The 13,101-nt window shown below is 38.9% G+C and overlaps 1 protein-coding gene across 1 annotated transcript in view; it reads left to right on the top strand.

The window, feature by feature from the left end:
* Positions 1-13,101, top strand: part of scara5 (scavenger receptor class A, member 5 (putative)) — a 49,633-nt gene that overhangs the window by 12,386 nt on the left and 24,146 nt on the right. The window contains exon 4 of the mRNA XM_068342196.1: positions 12,607-12,806. Coding sequence (XP_068198297.1) covers positions 12,607-12,806 — 200 coding nt within the window. The remainder of the gene's footprint in view (positions 1-12,606; positions 12,807-13,101) is intronic.

The following is a 13,101-nucleotide window of genomic DNA, read 5'->3' on the forward strand; positions in this document are numbered from 1 at the left end:
AGAAGAAAATGATCCTTTAAACTCTCCTCTGACAAAAATTTAAACTAAATGTGCATTTGGCTTGTTCACATCCTTCCTCGAATTCCCAAGGAAATCTTACTTGATGTGTTTTTTTTTTTGCACCAATCAACTAACAAACAAACGGACACAGATGAAAACAGAACCTCCTCGGCGCCAGTGTTTTGTTTCCATCTTGCACACACACACACACACACACACACACACACACACACACACACACACACACACACACACACACACACACACACACACACACACACACACACACACACACACACACACACACACACACACACACACACACACACACACTTTGGTTAATGCATGTTTGAGCATCAAGCGTTTGCACGTGTATCATGTTATTAGCAGCTTATGAACACGTCCCTGTGAACTAGGCTCACATTATCTACATATGTCTGTGATTTAAAGTGTACAAACACAGTGGCAAGATGTGGTGTGTGTGTGTGTGTGTGTGTGTGTGTGTGTGTGTGCGTGCGTGCGTGCGTGTGTGTGTGTTTCTGGAAGTCTTCACGTTTCAAACACATGTAACACACAAATTGTCCGCACACAGCTACCAGCACACAGACCTGGTCCGTGGTCGACAAGTCAGAGCTGCTTAAAGCAGAGGTTACATGTGAGCTTAGTTTTATTCAACATTGATCCTTGTTGTGTTTTCATGCCTGCTGACTGCATAAGTCACCTAATCTCAATTTGACAAAGCTGGCTCTTGAATAGAGGTACCCTTTCTTAGAACAGTTCATACGGTTTTGAATGGGATCTTTTTGTATGTGTGTGTGTGTGTGTGTGTGTGTGTGTGTGTGTGTCTATGACATGTCCCAGATCAAGAACATCAAAAGAACCATGCGGGATTACGGCCTCATGTTTTCTAGCAATTTAATTTGGAGGAGGCCATAGATCCTCTTTTCTCTGCTGAGGGTTGGGATGTTTTCAGTTACGTTTTGGCTAGTCGTCGGTACAAATACCTTGTTACGTGTGGAGCCAGTTTTCAGAATAACAACTTTTGTAAAACACCCAGCAAACACATCTAATGACCAGTGATTGGACCATATATGGCTCTGCAGATGGAGCCTGGGCTGATAACTTTCTGGCTGTTCTGAGAAGAGGTTTAAGCTCAATTTACACATTTTATAACTCTTTTTTACAAGCTGGATTGATATGAAGTGGTCGATTACCACCCCGCGCCCTTGGCCCAGTCAGTACATCTGAAAGAACTGGTACATTTTGACCATGTTAGTAAAATCCATTGACCGACATGGATCCACCTGTTACACAGAACGTCAGGAGGTCTGGCTGTTATTATCTTATAACAACCAGACCTCAACCATATATTTATTTTATATGGTTGAGGATGGATGGTTCATCTACATGCAGCAGATCTTAAAATCTAAAGCATGGCCTCCACGCCTCTTTTCAACTTCGACTGTAGGTGCAGCTGAGTCATGTTTTCCAGTCCGAGCAAACATGCAGCCCACAGGTTTGGCATGATTGTGCTCCTTTCCTTAGCCATTTAATTGCTGGAAAACATGAGGGTGAGTTTGTTATTCTTCTTTAAAGACATGAAATCTTTGAGTCCGACTTTCTGTCTTCCAGGGATAGCTAACGGGGTTATTACCACCGGGCAGGAACAAGCAACAGGCCTGGGCAGACGGCGCAGGGTTATTTCGGTCCTTGGCCTGAGCTGGATTTGGTCATGCATGTTATCATAGTCACTTCTGAGTTCTGCATTAATATTTCCTCCCGTAGGAAAAAGTCCCTTTGGCTTCAGGATAGCACATTATTCATAGTTCTTAATTCTGATACTGGCACTCGTAAACATCCAGGCTCTCCAAAATTTATGTAACCCAGTGGAAATCTCTCATTCATTATTTCTTTCAGTTTTTCTGAAAGGTATGAAGACGTTTGGAGGTTTTATTCTCCATATTCTGATACAAATCAGCCTCTGCTTTATCTGACAATCAGATGCTGAAAACATTTTGATATCGCTCTGTCCCAACGTAAAACCCTGTGTTGAATGTAAAGCATATGTGTGTGGTTAAATATGTCTGCAGAAAAAAAAACTTTGAGGTTTAATTTGACACCACAAACTTCCCCTCCTAACGACTTTAAAGAGAAACTTTAAAGGTTTTAAACCGTTCCCTTGGGAAAACAATCAGAATTTTTGCTGCTGAAGATGAGACGTTTGTGATGTTAGCCTGCTCACAGTCAACCGGTGAGAAATTCCTTTGCCTGCAGGATATTACTCAAATGCACACACACACACACACACACAAACACGCACACACAGGGCATGTGCCAAAAATTCTAACTTAAAAACACTAACTTAAACACATGGTAACATTCTTTGGCCACCGGAATAGAAAGACGTCTCATATATTAAGTATTAATGCACAACCACATCGTATGAACACAAACATAAACATGTGTACATCTGTGCAAAAATATCTGCCTAATGCAAAGAATAAAATGCAGGGTTGAACATATACACGCAAGCCACACTCATGACTACACACAAGACACACTGCAGCATAAAGCCTTTTCTAATGAGATTCTGCAATGTGGTTAGACTGCTTTCTACACAGAGAGTCTGGAGAGGGTCCAGAGTTCCAAGAAGTCCATCATCAGAGGGGAGGGGGTACAGAAAAAGAGTCAATTCTTCATCCTTCAACAAGTACCAAAAGTCAATGTTCAGCCTCAATCAGCAAGTCAAAGACAAGTCATCAGCATGTCAAGACTAATTACACCAGACCTCATTCTATGTGTATGTATGTGTGTGTGTGTCTGTGTGTGTGTCACCATGTCAGTCTCTCTCCTGTAGCCAAAAATAATTTTTTCTGTAATTTTGCATGTCGTTTTGAGGCAGAATAATTTGCCGTCATTACAGTCTTGGTGCAACAATTAGTGCCAGTGGTTTCATTGTGTTTGTGAAGCTGCATAATGTCTAATCAGTCTGTTATAACTGTTACAAGAAAATTTGTTTCTTATCATTTAGAAGCGTGGATGAAAACATGTGTTCCACAACATAGTAAAAATTTTACGTTAAATCCCCCCACAAAAGCAGTTTATGGGGATGAGTGTTGCTCTTGTTTGTGAAGGTCTTTTCACTTTTAACTAGCTGTGGCTTAGAGAATACTTTTTCCATAGCAAGACTAAAGTTTAGGTAAGAATCCTGCTGCTGTTTTAGAATTTTAAAATCAATTTTGGCAAAACTATTCGCATGGCTCAATCGAACGATGGTCAGTGGGAGAATATCTATATCTGAAAATTTCAGGTTGTTTGATGGGAAGAAAGTGCAGCACATAAGAAATGCTTTACTCGAACTTAACCGAAGCAAAAAGGCGTTCAGATCTACACTTGAAAAATACATCATTTGTGCATGTGTGCATAATGCACGATAAAAATGAGGGGTTAGGGTCTGACAGAACCTTCTCTGATACCATCTCTGCTGAAGTCAGGGCTTGTCTGAATGCATCACAAAGAAATGTATTTGGAATATCTGAGGAAGGGGAATCAGATTCTATTGTATCCGGGATACTCTATATTCCAAAGCACTCCAGGCTCTGGCAGCGTTACCAGCAGCCTGGAGCCACAGCTGACAAACCCAAATCCAGGAGATGACTTTGAAGACTTTCACCCAAGATCATTTTATACAGCTATGACCCTTTTGTAACAGTGGCACCTACTGCGTCAGTGATGCTTGGCTTACATCAAATCTTTCAGGAATCATCTATGAGAGGTGAGTCTCAAGTGTTTGCGTGTTTTTGGAGATCAGAGATTCTTTCATAATGCCTGAGATTTGCCGTCCATATTATTTATCATGAACACGTTATTATAAAAGTGAACATTCCGATCGTAGAGCAGTACCTTTTTATATCCAGCTGTATTTTACTTTGAACAGAATAAGTTGTGGCTGAAAGTTGTGAACTTTCAGCCTCTAAGACCATAAAGAGGAGCACTGTAGTGTGTAATTTACTCCTACATGTATAAAAAAACAGCAGGCCTCAGTGATGCAGCTCTCCATTAACAGTTACAGAGATTGTTCAGATCTACAGGAGGACTGTTAAACCTTCAGGGATTTAGCAGGCACCTTCAATTATTGTGTTTAAGTACCTTTTTTTTAAGCTTTTTCTGGCAGGCTAATTGAGCAGCAACATATTCCAAAAACTCTGTAGGCTCTGAGCCGGTCTGTTTCACACAAACTGCCAAAGATTTTCATTGAGATAACCGTGCTGGAGCTAAGCAAAATCCAGAGAACACATACTACGCAGCACGATGAGAACCGGGCTCTTGCCACAGCAGGGGCATCGGTTTCCAGCTGGATTTAGACTCAACGTTTTAACTGCATCTGTAATATTTCACCTCATCAGTTACTGGTTAAATAATGATTCTCTGTGCATCAAAGCATTTATTCATTTTAACACTAATTTTAACTTATGAGCATTTAACTTACGAACGTTCAAAGATGTGAACAAACGCGCTCCACCATATCCGACTATTGTCCTGCAGTTCCGCTTTCTGGTGGAGAGTTCTTGTGTTTTCTTCTTTTTCTCCTCAAGGATTAAATTATAAGGAGCAAAGTGTAGCGTAAACTAATTTGAATTCAAAGCAATCACATGAATAACGAGTGGTGCTTAACGGTAGATATTTGAACTATATGTACATATTTTAATATGATTTTATGCTTTTATTCTTATATATTGTACAATAACATGACATGTGCTTTTAAAGTTTTTCTAGTGATTTATCTAAGAATCTAATATTTGTGGAGAGCAATTATTAAGTCAAGTGAAATTACCTAAACTTGATTATTATTGTGGGTTTTTTTTAAACCAACCTATATTCGAGAATTACTGATCTCTAAACGGCCTTTACGTGCATTTTATTTTATTATTATGTGGGGTTTTTATGTCCGGTTATTGTTTCTGGAAAGTTAGGGAATATTACTTTTTTATTTAGAATAATGATGGCATTTAAATGACCACAAATGATGATTATAGATTGACATTTAATAAATAATGACTTATGAACAATTCAACATACAAACAACCTCTCGGAACCACTTTTGTTTGTATGTTGAGGAGTAGCTGTATATCTTCTATACAGTATGTATATATGTGTATATGTATAAGCATCACCCCAGGAGACAGACAGACACCCCAGCAGGGACACATACTGGGTAACCTGACTGAACAAACACACACAAAGACACACACATTCACTCCGCCCTCGCAGCTAGAGACTCGCTTTGATGTCTGCCACATCAGACGGGGTCCACGCTTCACAATCAACCACCGCTGACGCCGTCACATCATCTGGACATTCCTGCAGCTGAGTTACAGCTGGTCGTGCACCGAGCATAAACTCCTCATCCTCGCCCAGAGACACTGAAACACAACGGCTCCAGTTAGAGACACTGTTGTTTATCCCTCCGTAAAAGGGCCAAATAAACAGGATGATGTTGCTGCCACCATGACGTCCTACTTTAAACAGGTCCGTCAGTTTGAATTAAAAACTCAACAAGCGTGTTTGGAAACACTATTTATTTTAGTTGTAATTGAATTCTGTCGCTTAGCGGTGATGTACGCAGCCACAGCCGTGTGGGTTCACGACACCGTTCCAGATATATGACAGCATTCCCTGCGGATCACAACAACAGGGCAGATAGATAGATAAAGGCTCAGCTGCAGGCCAAACAGATATCGAAGATTTATGTGACACTAGCGGTTTACCGAAATCAGGACCACATTTCCCATAAATCCCACTGTCTTCCTCTTATATTTTGCCTTTCCTTAGTGTCATGATTGAGGAGGGCGCATTTATTATAGGTCATGTTTTCTTTGGCATTTCCCACATTTAACTTCTGACCCCAAGGATATGACTCTGAATAATTGTACTAGGTGAGACAAAAACAATATTTGCAGTCTAACAAAGCTGAATTTGGGTTTTTTTTATCAACTTATTGAATTGAATGATGATTCATTGTTTGATTCCCACCAATCCAATTCTATATCTAGTTATGTAGCCTCTAAATATTCAACATTAGCAACCAGCTTGTGGTTTATATTGTAGTACAAAGCAAAATAAAATCATGAGTGCAATATGACAAGGACAAAGGCTTTTGTTTTCAGAGCCGTTTCCGGATTAACCATCCAATCATTTCCGTCTGGTCCTCCATACAGGCCTCCAGTATACTCAGTCAACAATCAAAAGGAATTCTTTCATTCCCACTGGAGCTCTACGGTCTGCTTGTTGTGGGTATTTGTTTGTGTGTGTTGTTGTGTCTGGTGTGTGATGTGATTATAAAGTTGTTTCCTACTTTCACATTCAGACACAGGATCTAGATTTAATACGAACCTCTATAAAAACCTCATTGTTTTATTGTTGCAGTTAAAAAAAAAAATAAACACATAATAAATGAATTAATATAAGAAGTTCCATCCAACAGCTGTAATCAATATTTTATGAATAATAAATGTTTTCATGGATTCATCAGGTTTCCAAATGTGGGACTTTATTTTAAAGATGGTGGCGTAGGTGGTTGTCAGAAGAAATTAGCAAATTCATTTACAGGTGTTAGTGCGTTTCAGTATACTGTATGCGCAAAATGATAATGTGGTATTGATTTTAGCTCCATTTTCTTCCACGTTTATGTCTCTTCATCCCTTTCCTGTTTTACTTTCTTCTCTCCTAAATTAATCCAGTTTAAACTATTCTACTTATTTCCTCTTGAAGATGGTTGCTTGTAACTGAGCTGAACTTGTGGATATGAATCCCTTTAAAACTACCTAACGGGAGCCTTTTCATGTGATGTCAAGCAATACAGATTGTTCTCTGTCAGACTTTAAGATCCTGAAATTTCCTTTTCATTTCTTGCTGGAAGACGTTCTGATCTCCAAAAGGATTCTTTCTTCATTGTTTCCCTCCCACCCTGCTGCTGGCATCCCTTCAGAGTAAAGGGGAATGTTGGTCACTTTTTTGTCTGGTTGGGGGTGTTTTATTCTGTGGAACACATAAAAACACAGTTTGATAGATGTGTGTCACCCATATCTCACTTTTTACTTTTTATTATTGTTACTAGGAGAACATCAGACATTAAATACATTACGAAGCAGTGGATACCATCAGAATATCGGTGTGTGTTCATCGCAAGTAGAATTGATCATTTACACACATTCCATACTGTTATTATAATCTGACATAAATTGATGGAACCAACTGTTTTTGTTCAGAATGTATGTATTTATTTGGTTTGTAGACAGATCTAGTCATTATTTTACCAACTAAACCAGATCATTCACCAACCAGGATTAATTAAGACTGATTATTTCCATCCATATATCCATTCATTTTCTCAAAGACAAGAAGACCGTAATCGTTTCATCTTCAGCCACTTTAACTTGAGTGTTGCTGGGGCCTATCCCAGCTGGCTACGGGAAAGAGGCGGGGTACACCCCGGACACATTGCCAGCACATCATTGGAGCCAGAAATTATTTCCCATTTAATTGAGAAACCAAGTTAAAATGTCGAAATATTTGGAATAACTTTCACCAAAGCCTTTCCATCTTTAATTACACCTCAAAAAAACCTCATCTGTACTTGTTAAGTTTTTAACACCTGGTCCTTGCTTTGGTGAGAAGCGTCCAGGAGCTCCATAGACCTCCATCAACATACAAGACATTTTGTTTTCTTATTCCTGTGCTGTTTGACTGTTGGGATAAACTTCAATGAAATGTGTAACAAATACATCATCCATATCCAACCCCTTCATGGAGGTCCATCGTCCAGTAAATAAGGACTTTTGCCAAGTTATGGTTCTCCATTGAAGGGTTTTAAGTGACTGTGCCAGTTTTTCAGTGTAGGAGTTGATGTATACTATGGGAATAAATAAGTTATGTAATCAAAGTAATCGCGTTTACATTCTGTTGCTCATTTTATGAGCGGCAGAGAGACAAACATGGCAAGGTCAGGTCATTTTGTAGCTTTAGAAAAAGACTTATAAATGTTACAGTACAATAAGTGATAGACCATGATATTTGAATAAGTGTTATTTTAAGAAGAAAAGGTTAAACCTTTTAGGAGTAAAAATGAGGAATGAAGTTGAATGAACAATGTAAGAGAATATGTTTATCAATGGGTGGTAATACAGGAAGAACAACATATTTTCTGGAATATTTCAAGAATAATGTGTTAATGTTTTAAGAAAAAATAGAAATATTTCAAGTCATCACATTATTTTATGAGGGGAAAAAACAACAATAACTCAAGATGTACTTTTGGTCAAAAAAAAAAAAGAAAAAAAAATCAGCAGAATGATTCATGTTCTGAAAATGTTGAAATGAACATTTGATCTTTACACCCTTCTGTGAATGTTTTCTTTCAACAGTTTGGGATTTATTAGGAATCATATTGGATCAGACAAATAAACATGATTTGAAAATCTGAAGATCCCTGTGATGCACATGGGTCCCTAGAGACACCCAGTGCCTCTGTGATTCCTAAATAAAGCAGCTTTCATGTGTTTAGAACACACACACACACACACACACACACACACACACACACACACACACACACACACACACACACACACACACACACACACACACACACACACACACACACACACACACACACACACACACACACACACACTTGTGAACACACTCTTTATTAAGATGCCAGTGACAGGGTTAACCAGGGAGATTAGTAACCATGGTTTCAGGAGCACAGGTCAGAACCCTGCAGTATGCTTGAACATTTTAACCCAACATACTTCCAAAATGGCTCTTTAAAACTAAGGCTATGCACTTTCACAATCATACGCCATTAGTGTCCTTTTTGTTTTGCTTGATACTGTCTTCACATGGAATTGGATCCAGATGTAGACACAGAAGACAGAGCTCATATAAACAATGTTAAATGAATAACCACTCGCAAAGGAGTCAGAGACCTCTGGCAGAAAGCCCTGGGACTGGAAAGGAAGGTTAGAGGATAGCAGTGGAACTGGAGACTTCTAGTGGATAGGTCAAGGCTGAGAAAACACCCAGATGGGTTTGGCCACTCATGAGTGTATGAACAGAACCAACATGGAGGATGAGATGTACGATTGATCCAGGAGACTGATGACGAGGCTCAACATCCAGACTGGATTACAGACGAGAGGCTGGAGATTTGACCAGAGGACCGATGACTGGGCAGCAGCACCGTAAACAGCGTTAGGGCAGAAGGATGGAAGATGCTGGTAGTGCATTTGTTAAGAGTATGGTTGAAGCTCGGGTCTCCTGGATGAAAGTTGACTAATCGATTAGATATTCAGAGTGGTTAATGACGCTGACAGGTTACGTCCTGGGGTTTTGAGGAAACAAAGTCAAATATTTGGCAACATGTTCTGGCAACAATATATAGTAATAAGTTCATATGTCTTCACTCCTGCTCACAGAACATAATTTGTGGTTAAGAAATGTAATTCTCAAGCTTAAACGAGTCAAACCACTCTGAGGTTTCATAAAATGTGGAATCCAATCTTGGATTACAATAAACTGTGTCCCAGGGCTCCATCTGTAACATTTATACTATCCTTACAAGATTATCTAGTGGAATACCCATGTGTGTTTTCTTCCTGGTGGGGAAATTTACCTCAATGTCAATTTCATAAATACAGTACAGTTTTTTTATGCCAGGCTACCAAAGATGCTGTCCTTCCTCTGTCCCATTTTACCTTCATCACCCTGGTTGGTGTGATTCATTCTATTAGTTACACCTATAGCATTTGCTAATAATTAAGTGCTTGATTATTTGATCATTTGAAGATGTATTTTTATGATTGCAACCAAGAGGAAGTTGCTTGGTTAATCAGGCCAATTTGGTGCTTGAGCAAACACAAACCCGCATGTGTTGATGGGTTTTATTCCATTTCCATGATGAGCAAGTAGGAGCCATCAAGCAGAATTACAGTTATGATGAAACGGTAACAAAATCAGGAGCTGGGGATAAAATAATAGTCATGAAGTAAATTATCAAGAAGTTATTTGGCCAGTATTTAGATGAGACATAGCCTGGTTTATTTACCTTTTTCATGGGATGAGTGTGTTTATCTAAATTAATAGTATATTTGAAATGGTAATCATATGCCATAGTAATACATAATCATCAATTGAGTTGATGGCAAGTTATAATCACTTTGATTTCATCATGCTATAAAATTCCAATTGTTCACATCTCTAGTATTTAATCAGTTTCATCTGAGTGAGATCATGGTGAGTTGGGATAAACCAACACCACACTTTTATTATTACTCTACCACCTACTTTATTTCAATCTCCAAGGTGAGGTAGACGTCCTGCTTAAGCTTTTAGCATCATTTAACTAATAACTGCCCTTGCAGCATTGATCGAGGATTAAAACCATTCTCCTTCCCCTTCTCCTCTGCTTCCAGTTCCTGATTTTCATTTTTTTACCTTCACCTTATTTTATTTTATCATCTTTCTCTTATTAGCCATTATCATCTCTTTGGCTTTGTTCTTCTCATTCTTCTTCCTTTTCAGAGATGTGCTTCTGATCAAAACTTTTTGGGCGTCTGTTCTTTGAGAAAATACTGCCAATACTGACAGACCATCATTTAGCAGTTAAGTGTTGTTTGTAGTGAATTGATTTCAGCATGTTTAGGTTTTAGATCATTAAGAATAAACCTAACACACATAATAAGATGAATCTGTTTGCAACGAGGTGACTGTGCATCACTCTTTTAGCTCCTTGGTCATGCAGATGGTTCTTAGTCTTAATGCCACCACAGGAATCCTTGCAGAAACACATTTTTATTTCTCTCAGATATGGGAATCATTCATTGAATACCAGGTTGTTAAAGAGCATGTGTGAAATTATGCATTTCCTCTCATTTCCCGAACAATTCTTTTATCTCCAGTTTTATTTTGCACATATTGGTCCCTGCTGTCCTGCTGAGAACATGTCGTCATAGCGAAATGTAGAAGATCTAGTTTCAAGACACGTCCAAGGCTATCGAACCGTTACTATGCAACATCACCTCAACATAACATGAAACCGGGGAGATTTTCCCCCATTACACACAGTCAAGAACAGAGAGGAGGAAAAAGACGTGGTCTTTATGTCGTAGCCAAAAACAAGACAGGATAGGTTCATTAACAATACGTCAACTGTCACCAAATGTGATTTCATAGCTAAATAAACATGTCTGTGATCAAGCTCATGTTGTCCTAAATCCCTACGAACAACAAAAACATGTGTAAAGAATCCACATAGGAAATACCCGGATTATTTACTTGATTAATCAAAATGATCTAAAGCAGAAGTATTTTCTTCAGAAAAGTGGCCTCATCAGTGGTAAATTACCAAATATAATACTATTAGCATGACACTGAGACATTTTTAAAGCAAATAAAGAAAATAAAGAGCTAAACTAAAAGCCATTTAAAACCAATATAATTTACTGTATCTTTAATACAGCTTCAGAGAAGACACTTTATTTCAGGAGGAGGCTAATTCAATGTTCAGGACCCTTGACCACAAAGTACCATTTGGTCCCACCCTGCACCAGGGGCCAAGAACCAGTGAGCAGATCTCAGGTTACAGAGCAGAGGGGAGGGTGAACAGATGATCATTGATGTCAGATGAACCTATGAAACAGCTGTAAAAGGAATTCTAAAGATAACAAGTATAAAAACACTAAAACTTGACTGTATTTCCTGCTTCAAGTTAAGAGTTGATAGTATTTTGTACAAGCTGGAAGTGTTTGATTAATGCAGCTGATGAACATGTCATCCAGTTGGCTCGAAACAAAATCATGAATAAGAATTTTTACATCCTGGAATAAAAAAGATCTTAGCAGTACTTCTGAGCTTAGCAGATAGCTGTACGTGAACCTGACAACTACTATTTATCTATTAATCTTGTTATCTTGTAAAATTATAAATGGATAAATGAAGCCAAATATTCAATACTTTTTCCATATGATACAAAAGGAAGTTCAGTGAAAGTGTCAAAATTGTTTTGTTCTCAAATGCGATAGTCTACCTTTACAGCACTGGGAATTGACAACTGACTCCGCTGACTAATGCTTGTTCTCTTGGACGAACAGCGTTATGTAGACGCCAAATTCAGTTTTAGTTGCATTGGAGACACAGTAAACTGTAAGAACGACCTGCTGAATCTGAGTGAGTGAATCAAATCAATACTTGACTCGACAAAATAATATATGTAGCAGAGCATCCATCCATCCATCCACCAATCCATCCATCCATCCATCCATCTATCTATCTATTATTGCATAGGCAGCAGTCTAAGCACAATGTTTCTGAAGTCCATCTCACTCGCAACACTTTCCAGCTCCTCCTTGGAGATTAAATAGAAGATTAGTGCAAGTGACTAAATCGGCATCTGCTTTGTGTTAAAATTCTGGTTTGATCCAAGCTGACCGTAGTGATTGATAGAAAATGATACTCGATTTGGGGACTTAACAGTGGCCGAGGGATCGGCACTTCAACTTCCAAATCAAATCTCTCAAATGTCTTTCTTTCTTTTTCCCTCCCCAGTGTCTCGTACCCATGTTTCTTCGCAGCGGCAGGAGGTTGTGGTGGAGAATGCGACCCGGATATCGGAGCGCTCTCGGCTGCTCCAGCAGAACCTGGGTGAGGTGTCAACTCAGGCTGACCTCTTGGAGAACATCTGGAAACTGGAGAACCTCTTCCAGAACCACAGTGACTGGCTGCAGAGGCTGGAGATCCTCATCAAGGTATGACACATGATGAAAAAGTAGAAATGAGAGCTTTCCCAGAGCAGGTTTATAGAGGATGGATGCAAAAAAGTCTGTCTGGCTTACATCAATAGTCATGTACCCAAATGAATATTAAACAGCTTTTAACTGCTGCAGTCATTCTTCCTGTTTCAGGACAGCATCACATTACAGCAGTGGTGTAATGTAACTAAATATTTACTATATGTACTATATCTATGTAATTTCAAGTTCCTTGGACCTTTATGCTCTGTATACAGTAGTTCCCATAGATGATAGATTAATATAGCAAGCA

The sequence above is a fragment of the Antennarius striatus genome, chromosome 19 (genome assembly GCF_040054535.1).
Source record: "Antennarius striatus isolate MH-2024 chromosome 19, ASM4005453v1, whole genome shotgun sequence".
Classification (NCBI taxonomy): domain Eukaryota; kingdom Metazoa; phylum Chordata; class Actinopteri; order Lophiiformes; family Antennariidae; genus Antennarius; species Antennarius striatus.